This window comes from Cygnus atratus, chromosome 3 (genome assembly GCF_013377495.2).
Source record: "Cygnus atratus isolate AKBS03 ecotype Queensland, Australia chromosome 3, CAtr_DNAZoo_HiC_assembly, whole genome shotgun sequence".
Taxonomy (NCBI): Eukaryota; Metazoa; Chordata; class Aves; order Anseriformes; family Anatidae; genus Cygnus; species Cygnus atratus.
In genome coordinates, this window is record NC_066364.1 from 13,425,105 (window position 1) to 13,438,289 (window position 13,185).

The following is a 13,185-nucleotide window of genomic DNA, read 5'->3' on the forward strand; positions in this document are numbered from 1 at the left end:
AAGGAGCTGTTGATGACTCCTTCAAGGTTATTGCGGTTGCTGTCCAAGTAGACCTTTTTAGCAGAAACCTGCCAGCTTCTTGGATGAAACTCAAAGTCATAAAACAAACTCAATAAGTGTTTGAAGCAGTTGGTCAAATCAGCTGATTTAGTATCTACCATGCACTGGGTTTGGGAATGAAACAGCTATTTGACCAGCTTGCAACTAGCCTTCCCTTAGAATCCAGTTAATGATTTTCAAGTGCAAGTGTACGATGAAAAATTATTGTAGTAGTTCTTGAAAAAGTATTTTTCAGAGATCTGTTTTCTCTAACTTTCATCTGAAAAGTGCTTCATACATAAAAGCTGTCTTTTGGTTTGCAGTTGTTACTTAAAATTTCATCATGTTTTGAAGCAGTGCTGGTCATGCAACCGCTATTTTAACTCTCTAAATCAGCACTTTCTTCCCAGCCCAGTTCTGTGGCCAAGGACATACTGTATTGGTTTCTTATTCCCCTAACACTTCTGTACATTTCCATATTTCATGGAGGTATTGATACTTAATTATAGGTAAAGGACTGAAAAAAAAAAAAAGCATAATGATTACCATGAAGTAATCTCTAATCTCACTGAGACAGCAAAGTTTTTCTTTTTTTTTTTTTTTTAGCGGACCTTGAGGAGAAGCTTAAAGCGAGATAGTGGAAGTAGGATTTTTAGGAACTGGTCCTGGGTGTCCATGCTTGGGAAGGGGTTGGACCAGGTTACCTCCAGAGGTCTCTTCCTACCTCAGCCATTCTGTGATTATGTCGCTGGAATCCCAGGTTTCTGTGGAATTAAAAGGGAAGCTGTTTCTGTCATCTCAGAGTTGAATGTTAATCACTGGCAGTAAGAGTGGCGGGGTCAGGATCTTCATACACGAGTAAATGTTACTTGTACAATACTTTATTGAGAAATACTTAGATATTCTTAAGGAAATGGGCTTCTGTGATGAGTTTTCACCCTAAGGAGTGAAATCTGTTGAGCTGAAATAGTGTGTGATATTCCTTTACTTGAAAATGAAAACAGCTTTTTAGGACTTCTTATCACATGTGGCCTATAAAATTAAAAATGTTTTTAAACTGTAAAAACTTTTTAAAAGGAAAACTCAACTTCACATTCAAACAAAAATTGAACTAGCCCCTAAGCTGTTTTTTTGTCACAGGGTATGACACCAAATCTCATTACTGAACTGACTAGAAATATGGAGGGATAGCCATTCATGTTTGAGAATAAAATAATCAGAGAAATGAAATGTTAGTAGTGCTACAGTTCAGCTTTATGCAAATATGAAAGCAAAATTAAAATGGTCTTGGGAAGAACCTGTATTCTTTTTTTTTAATGCTTTATTCTGTATACGCTGATAGCATCATGACTTATAAGCATGCAGTATATTCACACTGTTCTCTAGGATATAACAGTTAGATGGAGTACTTGAATTGTTTGCCTTTTGCATCTCTCTTAATTGCATTTTGAACATTAGAATATACAGTAGAAGAGGAAAAATGAAAAAGGTAAATGTTTTAATCTTTTATGAGGTTTACAAAATGGATACATAAATCCATCCGTGGTAATTAAATTTTAATGTGATCTGAAGAGTCTCACCTTTTCCCTGCTTATAGTAAAACCTGATGTTGAGACCTTGTTCAAAGTAACAAAATCATACCTAATTCCTGTTAATGGGAATGGAAATGATTCATTTTTGAACTGTATCCTGGGCTGCATAAATAGAAGTGTGGCCAGCAGGTTGAAGGAGGTAATTCTCCTCTGTCCTGATCTCATGAGATCCCACTTGTAGGAGTGCATCCAGTTCTGGGGTCTCCAGTATAAGAAAGACATGGACCTATTGGAGAAGGTCCAGAGAAGGGCCACAAAAACAATCAGAGGGCTGGAGCACCTCTACTGTGAAGAACGGTTGAGAGAATTGGGGTTGTTCAGCCTGGATGAGAGAAGGTTCCAGTTAAAACTTTTTCCAACTTTTCAATATATAAAGGAGCTTAATTAGAAAGACAGAGAAGGACTTTTTACAAGGATGTGTAGAAACAGGACAAGGGGTAATGGCTTTAATCTGAAAGAGGGACGTTTTAGGTAACATCTTCAGAAGAAATTCTTCATTATGTGGGTGGTGAAACACTGGAACAGGTTGCCACAGAACTTATGGATGCCTCATCATTGCAGATGTCATCATTGCAAATGTTTAATGTCAGGTTTGATGGGGTTTTGAGCAACCTGGTCTAGTAGAAGGTATCCCTGCCCATGGCAGGGGGGTTGGAACTAGATGACCCTTAAGGTGTCTTCCAACCCAAACCATATGATTTTATGATATCCTTTGTATTTACTCTGTTAATACTGGCAAGATTTCCTTGGTTCTTCCCAAAATGTCCTCCCATTTTGCTTCTAGTATTAAATAGCAGTAGATAATTGCTGTGGTTTACAGCAACAGCACTAAAACATGAGAGCAACCCCTACATTTTTCACCATGTATTTTTAGCGAAAAGTAATATGCATGTATATATAAAAGCTGTAAAACATTCCACTCACTATTCTTTGTAAAGCTTTCTGTGGCTTTACAAGTAGATAAGTCTAATTCATGATGTAAATATCAAATTGACTTTCTTAAAAAGAATGTTTATAGCAGCTTAATTTTCCTCTTTTTATGGTAAATCAGCCTCTTTCTTATTCAGTACTATACAGATTCAAGCTTTGTTTTCTATTTATTGTGTAATTTGACTTGAAAATTGAAGTTGTTTGCATGTCTTTGTCCAGTATACCGTTAAAGTATCTAATGCTGTGGGTATGGACAGAGGAAAGAAAGTATATTGCAAGCATCTTTAAAATGGTACTTGAAATTAAAAATTAGCGAAGTATACATGAATTTTAAAAATGGTATTTCAGACTTTGTTTTGGACTTCCAGCTGAGGCTGCTGGGTTAAGAACAGACACAGACACAGACACAGATTTCTAGGTTGGAAGAGACCTCAAGATCATCGAGTCCAACCTCCGACCTAACACTAAGTACTCCACTAAACCATATCGCTAAGCTCTACATCTAAACGTCTTTTAAAGACCTCCAGGGATGGTGACTCCACCACCTCCCTGGGCAGCCCGCTCCAATGCTTAATAACCCTTTCGGTAAAGAAGTACTTCCTAACATCCAACCTAAAACTCCCCTGTCGCAACTTTCGCCCATTCCCCCTCATCCTGTCACCAGGCACGTGGGAGAACAGACCAACCCCCACCTCGCTACAGCCTCCTTTAAGGTAACTGTAGAGAGCGATAAGGTCGCCCCTGAGCCTCCTCTTCTCCAGGCTGAACAAGCCCAGCTCCCTCAGCCGCTCCTCGTAAGACTTGTTCTCCAGACCCCTCACCAGCTTGGTCGCCCTTCTCTGGACTCGCTCGAGCACGTCCATGTCCTTCTTGTAGCGAGGGGCCCAAAACTGAACACAGTACTCGAGGTGCGGCCTCACCAGAGCCGAGTACAGGGGGACAATCACTTCCCTAGACCTGCTGGCCACACTGCTTCTTATACAGGCCAGGATGCTGTTGGCCTTCTTGGCCACCTGAGCACACTGCTGGCTCATATTCAGCCGACTATCAACCAATACTCCCAGGTCCTTCTCGGCCAGGCAGCTTTCCAGCCACTCATCTCCCAGCCTGTAGCTCTGCTTGGGGTTGTTGCGCCCCAGGTGCAGGACCCGGCACTTGGCCTTGTTGAACTTCATACAGTTGACCTCAGCCCATCGCTCCAGCCTATCCAGATCCTCCTGCAGAGCCTTCCTGCCCTCGAGCAGATCGACACACGCACTTAGCTTGGTGTCATCTGCAAACTTACTGAGGGTGCACTGGACGCCCTCATCCAGATCATCGATAAAGATATTAAAGAGGACCGGCCCCAGTACCGAGCCCTGGGGGACACCACTTGTGACCAGCCTCCAACCAGATTTGACTCCATTCACCACAACTCTCTGGGCCCGGCTATCCAGCCAGTTTCTAACCCAGCGAAGCGTACGCCAGTCCAAGCCCCGAGCAGCCAGTTTCTTGAGGAGAATGTTGTGGGAAACGGTGTCAAAAGCCTTACTGAGGTCAAGGTAGACCACATCCACAGCCCTTCCCTCATCCACCAAGCGCGTCACTTTGTCATAGAAGGAGATCAGGTTCGTCAAGCAGGACCTGCCCTTCATAAACCCATGCTGACTGGGCCCGATCGCCTGCTTGCCCTGCAAGTGCCGCGTGATGACCCTCAAGATAATCTGCTCCATGAGCTTTCCTGGTACTGAGGTCAAACTAACAGGCCTATAGTTCCCCGGGTCTACCCTCCGGCCCTTCTTATAGATGGGCGTCACATTGGCTAGCCACCAGTCAACTGGGACCTCCCCCGATAGCCAGGACTGCCGATAAATGATGGAAAGCGGCTCAGCCAGCTCCTCCGCCAGTTCTTTCAGTACCCTCGGGTGCATCGCATCCGGCCCCATCGACTTGCGCACATCCAAGCTCCTTAGCAGGTCGCCAACCATTTCCTCATGAATAGCGAAGGCCACATCCTGCTCCCCATCCCCTTCCGCCAGCTCAGGGCACTGGGTATCCAGAGAACAACCGGTATTGCCGCTAAAGACTGAGGCAAAGGCGGCATTAAGCACCTCAGCCTTTTCCTCATCATTAGTAACTAGGTTTCCCCTCGCATCCAGTAAAGGATGGAGATTCTCCTTAGTCCTCCGTTTCGCGTTGATATATTTGTAAAAGGATTTTTTGTTGTCTTTAACGGCAGTAGCCAGGTTGAGCTCCAGATGAGCTTTGGCCTTTCTAATTTTCTCCCTGCACAGCCTCGCTACATCCTTGTAGTCCTCCTCAGTGGCCCGCCCTTTTTTCCAAAGATTGTAAACCCTCTTTTTTCTGCTAAGCACAAGCCGCAACTCTCTGTTGAGCCAGGCCGGTCTTCTTCCACGCCGGCTCGTCTTTGGGCACGTGGGGACGGACCGCTCCTGTGCCATTAAGATTTCCTTCTTGAGGAGCGCCCAGCCTTCCTGGACTCCTCTGCCCTTCAGAACCGCCTCCCAAGGGACTCGGCCAACCATCGTCCTGAGCAGCTCAAAGTCAGCCCTCCGGAAGTCCAAGACAGCAGTTTTACTGGTCCCACAGCAGTCTGCTGCATGTGTGTCTGTATGAAGAGTATTTCTATCTGCATCTGTTCTTAAAGTACTCTTGGTTTCTGGAAGCTTAGAAATCTATTGCCTAGCTTCTGTTCTAAAGTACTCAGTTCCATTCTGACACACAGGAATGACCCCTTCGTGCCTGATGGAGGCATAGTGGGAGACTTCATTCAGTGTGTGTATAACTGTGTATCCAGAAGTTCATCTCCATGAGACGTTTAATGGAAAAAAAAATAAAGACTTTCTTGTTTTGGTTTAATGCCTAGATACATGTAGTTGTAAAGGTCTTTCAAAATAGTAACTTGCTGTTCTGTATAACTTGTGCTTTAAATAAGTCAATTTGAAAGGAGTTTGTGTCTCCCTCACATCCAATCTGTTGTAGCCTGCACTTTTTAAAAATCGTGAAACTGTAATACGATTCTTTGAGAGACGGAAAAAGACTTGATAGCTGCAAAATCTTCATTGCAGTAGTAGCGTGGTGTAGGTTGTATGTACCGGCAGCACACCGGTGAAGTAGCTGTGGTAAATGTGCAAGCAGATCAAAGTATACATGGCCTAAGTTGTAGACCTCCAAGTGGTCTTTACTTATGATCATAGTCTTAGAAATACATTTCAATCCATAATCTAAACCTAACAAAACTAACCTTAAGTTAATTTTCAGTGTTTGGGTTTTTCAGTTCATGTTGTAGAATGATCCCCAGACATCTCTTAATACAAAATTAAAAGAAAAAAAAAAACAACACACCAACAGCAAAAACCACCACCACCAAAAAGTGACAGTCTGCAAAAATCACAAATGTTATTTGTTAAGGAAAGTTTAGTATGTTCTATTGTGAATCAAATTCAACGTCAATAAAAGAAAGGATAACAGAAGAAAGTACATGGAATACTGATCTTTTTTTTGAATAAATGACTAATAAGAAATATGGTTGTTTCTCCTAAAATATCTCATTTAGTTTTGTACAATAATGTAGGAAAGTGGAGCTACCTGAACTCTAGGCACTGCTGTAATACAAATAGTAGCGTACAGATAATAATAATGATTAAATATTGAGCAATCTTTTTCAGCTGACAGTTGAAGCCAGGATAGAAGTGACTAAGAAGGCTATTAAGGCAGTCAAACATCTTTCTGATAAATCAAGAAAAAAACCTTCTGAGAATGACATGGAAGATGCTGAAAATCCATCTGTTGCTTATGAAAAAACTCTGAATCACTTGCAGCAATCTCTTGCTCATCTGGAAACGCTCACTCATAGTTTTATCACTTACTTGAAAAACAGCGAACAGGTAATGGTTACTGATCACATGCTTATTTTGAGTGTAGCCATAAGTAGCAGTGATGCACATCAAGCTGCTGTCATATTTTATTAGTGTTTTACAGCTTTGTTTTTGTTGACCTGGTCTTTTAAAATTCTATTCCATCAGTCTTTTCTGTTTTGTAGTATATATATTATCTTGGTAGAAATAAAGACCCTGAATAAAATGTACCTGTAAATAAAGAGTACACTGTTTCATGTTCAAAAATTATCTGTTCACAGGATGTACTACAGAAGTATGGCTATTTATATGATTTGTCAAGATCAGAGAGAGAAAAAATCCATGACCAAGCAGTAACTATGTGTATAGATGGTCAGCCCCTGGACATGATACAACAGTTGATACAAGTTGCTGTTGGAGATCTAGGTCTTTCTCCCAAGGACATTGTTCAGTGTGCTATTAAAAAAATTATATGCACTCTAAGGTAAGTCTACTACAACCATTGAATCTCTCCCCCGTTTTTTTTTTTTAAATAAAATATATATATATATGTTGAGCACTTGCTTGCTTTGAATGTCTGGATTTTACAGAAGATTGGGCAGTGAGAAGAACTGAGTTCTTATGCTCTTGCTGACCTATAATTTTATATTCAGATAAGACAGTTATATTTCTCTGAGTTTGGGAAGCCTGGGCAATCTGAACAAAACAAGCAACGTAGCTCATCCTGTTCACTGAAAAGTGCTTTTAAATTTTAAATCTTGGCTTTACAATATTGTTTCATTATGTGTGTGTTTGTGCATTTATGATTTTTTGGAAAATTTATGATTGGACATAATTCTCGTTTTAAGAACAACAGAATTAAAAACATGTTTGTTGGAGATAGTGTGTACATGCTTCTGCAGGTATTTGGGCAGCAGAAGTCTAGCAACAGCTGTTGCCACAACTACAGGAAGAAGTACAATTTCCATCTTTTGAATAACTTGCCAGGGTATTTTGGGGAACATTCTATTTTTTCTTTTTTTATAATTTTCAAGCTTTTGAGATGTGTTACTTTAAAATCATGAATATATAGGCCATAAATCTTTGTTCTCTTGAAGAACACTTCTTTAAGTTTTTGCTCTTCCACCTCCCTCTGTATCATATCCAACCCCCAAATTAAACAGCAAATCTAATTGTTCTATGCTTCCTGCAGCATTTAAAAGCAGCAATGATTAAAAAGCAAACAAAACACACAATTAGCTGACTACCTGGACAGAAACAGATTTCTGATGTGAGGAAGGACATTTATTTGATCAACTTTTTCAGTGTTGACACTTACTGTTTATTGCTGCTGATAGTGCCATCACAGAGGCATTCCCTGCCAGAAGTAAGGCTTTATTTCTATCTTTTTCTAGAATTCACAGTTCCAAAACCTCAGCAATTGTCCTTTCCACTGTGTTACATAAACCAAACCAATCTGTTCATACAACTCCAGCAAGCTGAGTCATCTCTTATTTTAAAAGTATAGAGAAAATACAAAATAACTAATTTCCATACAGTTTATAGTTACACATCGTTGAATAATTCTATTGAGATGTTGGTGAGACCTGAATGATACAAAGGAAGATGAAATAAGTTGATGGTGGCCATCTTAATCTCATTATCAGAGAGTTCAGAGTTTATGTTAACTTCTCTACAATGATCTTTTTGTTGCATGATTCTTTGTAGTGTGGCTTCTGAATTCTAACACTTGTGAGAAAGAATCTGTAGAACTACTGTAATCATGGTATGTTCCTTCAGTACTTGTCATATCTTAAGGAAGGAAGGAAGATTCCTGCATTGAAGAGTATACTGCCTGTTGGGTTAGCAGCAGCCTCTATTTAATGTATGTAATGTCTTTTAGCCCAGAAGGAATGTTGCTTTCGTTGACGAGTCTGAGGCTGAAACCATTTTAATGTAACTGGCATCTGGGAGAATGTAATATCTCTGGGAATATAGGGCTGTTAAAAATACATGTGTGTGAGCATAGTAAGAATATGGACACAAGCGAGGGAAAGAAAAGCATGTTTATTGAAAAACTGTTCAGTGAAATAAGGTGCTTTTTGTTCATCGTGTTTAATGCTCAGTCCTAGCTGAGTTTGCCATTTGTAATACCTCCTGTGGTTTGGTAAGAGATTTGGCAGCTTTCATAGCCATGGTGACTACAAAATTCCTTTGGCACATAACATGAGACTTAAGTTAGTATGTCTTTTGAGGTTCAACCTTTGTCCTACCACAGTGTAAGGCACTATTCTAAGGATAGGTTATTTATTAGGACAGTGAAGTAATAGGGAATGTGGTTTGCGGGCTCAAATGACAATCTACAAGGTGAGTGTACATTGATAACAGTTTGTTAGGATTGAATAAGCCTGTGAAGATGCCCTTATTCTTTAACAAGGTTTAGGGTATTTGAAAGTTCCTGAATTTTTGTAGCCACGTAGGAACAACCTGTCGTTTTTCCTGTCAAGGAGTTAGCAGCGTTCAGCCCTATGACTTAACATGACTGAATCAGAGTGTCTTTCTGGATGTTTTCTGACATAATTTAACCAAAGAGTATGTTCAGTCTCCATTGCCGTTGGACTAGAGCTGAGATGTGAAATTCTGAAGGAAGCAAACAGAGAATGAAGTTCTAGGGTTTTGCATCTATGTCATTATTCATGTTGCCAGGAAAAAAATAGAGCACAAGTGTTTTTTTTTTTTTGTGTGTGTGGTGGTGTTTTTTGTTTTTTCATCATCGTTGACAGAATACCAATCAGCTCTTAGAAATCTTTTTGTTGGTTATGTTCTTTCTCCTTCAGAGCAACATAAAAATACTCACTTTCTTTGTGTGTTTTTTTTTGTTGTTGTTCTTCTGTAGTCCAGTGACAGTAATTCATCAGGGATTTTTATTTGTAGGCGCTGTCTTGGATTTGATGTTGCAGAGTGCTACCTCTGCCTGGCTGTGTCTTTGATGTACTCAATATTCCAAGTGAAAGATCACTGTATTGGTGACCTAATGTGATCAGTGGAAAACTTATTTTATTTTTTTTGAGGGGGAGTAAGGGTGGGGGATAGGGGAGAAGGTAATTTTATATCATAATAAGTGACCAGTTATTTCTCACTTAACTATTTATCTAGAACTCTCTTCTGAAGTATTTCTGTTCCACAGAGATGTATGCAACACAGACTAAAGAGCATTCAACTGTTAGATGGCTGTTAAACTCTATCACTTTTAAGACCAGCTTTTGCAATTTATTTGATTTTTTTTTGCATGTGGAAAAATTACACGTGGGTAGGATGATCTGAATGCACATACCAGAAACAAATATAGCATGGGAAATAATCTATAGCTCTACCTATTTTTTTTCCTTAGTGATTATGTGTATAATCAGATTGAAGAGCCACAGATAAAAAGAAGGCAGCCTGTCAAAGCATTTGCAGCCCTCTTTGACAGAAAATGAATGTCTCCTCTCACTCAGTTTGACTGTTCATAGCATCCTCAGTGATGGTAGAGTTTTCTGCATAGCAACATCAGTAGCGTTGTCTTTCTTGTCTGGACCTGTCCATTTGGTGAGGAATAATTTGGCTTTAGATAATCAAGGTCCTGATGTTCCTGGCTGGAATAATACATCTGGACTGTGTGATACATCTGGATATAAAGTCTATTTAAATCAACTGTAGTGATTCTCATTGATATGCAGACTAGGATGGACCTCTTGAATTTCTCCTTTTTACTCTTCTCCATACTAACATATTTGCTTTTTATATGCATTGCAAAGCTGGAATGTCTGAAAATTTATTTAGTAAAGTTTTTGCATATAGACCACAACCGATAACTCCTAATCAGTACTTAAAGAATGGAAAACCATTAAACCATTAAAGAATGGAAAGTGTATCCCTCCAGTGGAAAAAAATGGAAAGGCAGAGGAATTACTTGGAGGCCTCAGAAGAACTCAAAAATACACAACTTTCATCTGGTGTGTGATGTGCATTCTTTTGACAAGTATTCTTCTTTATAAATACAAACTGATGTTAAAAAAAAATGTTATAAAACAAGATGCCCCAGTTAATTTACTTTTCTCTGTGCAACAGGATGAGAGGAAAGTCATGTGGTAGGTAGTAATCACATAATGAAGTATTGAAAGTTTGCCTACTACAGTGGTAAAAAGCATAAGGTAAAATCCAATGTAGAATAAAAATACTTGAAATAATATCATCCCTCTTATGAAATTCAGCAAGGTGATAATATTATAAGGTAGAGTCTCTTTAAATATAGCGAGCATTTAAAAGAAAGGTTGTGACTTGTTATCTCTTAAGACTGCTGGCTTTGATGCCATTGCTGTGAATGAAATTGGATGCATCTCTATCCTATGCTCAGATATTAGCTTTCTAGCTAGACCATAACACAAATCAAAACACATTAACCACAGCATTTTTGTGCAACACTTTAGCTTCAGGGTTCATGGGCAAAAAGATATGTTTAAAGAAAAAGTCTTGCCTGTGAACCTGGAAAGCTGAATTGTTCTTCAGTAATTGTAACATTTCAAGGGAAAACTCTTCATACTTTTTTTTTTCCTGAGCTTTGATGTGTTATACAGTGCGGTTATTTTATGTAGTACTTTTGCAAGAAATTCCTTCAACAATTAACATTCAGAGTGGTGCTTGTAGGGTTATAACACTGAACTGGAGTTTCCCTGGATCTTCCGTAGCTATGGTGACAGGGAATGTAATTAAGGTACTGTGACCGTAAGTGAAGTAGGCCTGTGTGGATGTGAAAAAATGTGGTAGTGCCTGTGATTTACCTGAAACTTAAGCAGAGACACACCGCTTCTGTGACTGAAAATATGCATCCTTCCTTCGAGTTTCATAACTACAACCCCCCTTCAAACACAGTGAAATATCTTCTGTTATTAAAGTATTGACTGACTACTGCAGAAGATTCTTCAAGAAAATGTTGCCTTTGTGAAAGATTAAATTACTTTTTGTCTTCATGCTGGGTTCTGCACCTGGGATGGAGTAATGCCAGACATGGGTACAGACTGGAGATGAGCTCAGCAGAAGGGGATCGGGGGGTGCTAGTCAGCAGGAGGCTCAACAGGAGCCAGTGGTGTGCCCTGGCAGCCAAGAGGACAAGCTGCATTTTGGGCTGCATCAAACACCATCATAGCCAGCCGGTCAAAAGAGGTGATTCTCCTCCCGTGTTTAGGTTTGGGCAGCCTCACCTCATTGCTGTCTGCAGCTTCCTGAGGTGGGGAGGCAGAGAGGGAGGTGCCGGTCACCTCTCCCTGGTAACCAATGATAGGACATAAGGGAATGGCACAAAGCTGTGCCAGGGGAGGTTTGGGCTGGACATCAGGAAAATTTCTTTACCGTGAGGGTGGTCAAACACTGGAACAGGCTTTCTGGAGAGGTGGCTGATGTCACATGCCTGTTGGTATTCCAGTGTCATTTGGACAGTGCCCTCAATAGCACACTTAAATTTATGGTTAGCCCCGAAGAGGTCAGGCAGTTGGACTAGATGATCTTTGAAGGTCCCTTCCAACTGAACTATTCTATTCTATTCATTTTTCAAGTGTACAATATTACAGGCTTAACATCTCTCATACCTTCTCAGAAACAGTAACTCTTGTTAAATATAACAGTTATTTGTCTAACCATGTAATTTCAGACACAGTATTGTCCAGTTCTGTTAACTGCTTTTATCTTCCTTGACTCTGTAATTCTAGTGCACAAAATTTCAAGTAGAAAATCTTGCATTGGTATGTATAAAATCTCTCTAACAAAGCATATCTGAAAACTTTGTATGAGGACTGTATTTTTCACTTTCTTGTTTGCCTATGGAAAAAGCTAATGTCAAGAGAAATGAGTTACTTCTTCAGAAGAAATCATGGGATTTGAATAAGGTTTTGGTAATGCTGGTAGTCTAATTAGACTTATCTAAGATTCAATTTATTCAGTGACCAAGATCACTCATGTTGTGTATTGGAAACTTTCCATGATCCATGACTTTAGGAATGTTCATGGATGATGAAGAGAAGTTTTGTATTGTGAGTGAGGATCTTCTACTTAAGAGTCTATGTAGTCAGGGAAGACAGTTTATCTGTTGAAGACATTATGGCCTCCTTCGTCTGAAACTCTTAAATGTCTTATCATAGGTGCTCAGATGGATTTTGTGTTTCGTGAAATTTTGGAAGTATTCAGCAGGCAATGAGCAGGACAGGTTTGGTGGAAATTTTGAATTTGTATTTAATAGACTGAGCACCTAACTTAGGAAGAAAGCGGATTTTTCACCATCTCATCTCATTTGAGCAGGGGTTCTTCTGGGAAATCTTGCAACTTGGTATCTTACAATTTGATAATAATTCTGACAGAAATGACTGTTTGACGTTGTGGCTTCTTTTCCCCAGCTTGGAATGATAACACCAACAATGTATTACTTGCTTATTTTCCTGATATTTAAAGGAAACACAAAATAGAGAAAAATACGGCTGGAGAAAGAAAAGGATTATCAAGTATTTATGATGAATAGTATAATTAGGTTAAAAGACTTAGATGGATTTAATTTATTCTCCTTTCAAGCATTCTTTGTACTTTGTTGCATTTGAAGAACTTGATTAAATATACATCACTTTTTCTGAAACTGAACTGAAATCAAAATAAGCCGTTATCAGTGTAATTACACCAGGCTTATACCTAGGAGTTTTGAGGTGAATGCTGAATCGTATGTTGTTTAAAACATGCATCAAGTAGCATATAATCTGTATAAAAAA

At 39.5% G+C, this 13,185-nt stretch overlaps 1 protein-coding gene across 3 annotated transcripts in view; it reads left to right on the forward strand.

Moving 5' to 3' along the window:
* The window catches only part of NBAS (NBAS subunit of NRZ tethering complex), a 190,318-nt gene that overhangs the window by 115,311 nt on the left and 61,822 nt on the right, over nucleotides 1–13,185 (forward strand). For all 3 annotated transcript variants that reach the window (XM_035562547.2, XM_035562548.2, XM_035562549.2), the window contains exons 45-46: nucleotides 6,230–6,448; nucleotides 6,700–6,902. In XM_035562547.2, the coding sequence (XP_035418440.2) occupies nucleotides 6,230–6,448; nucleotides 6,700–6,902 (422 nt within the window). The remainder of the gene's footprint in view (nucleotides 1–6,229; nucleotides 6,449–6,699; nucleotides 6,903–13,185) is intronic.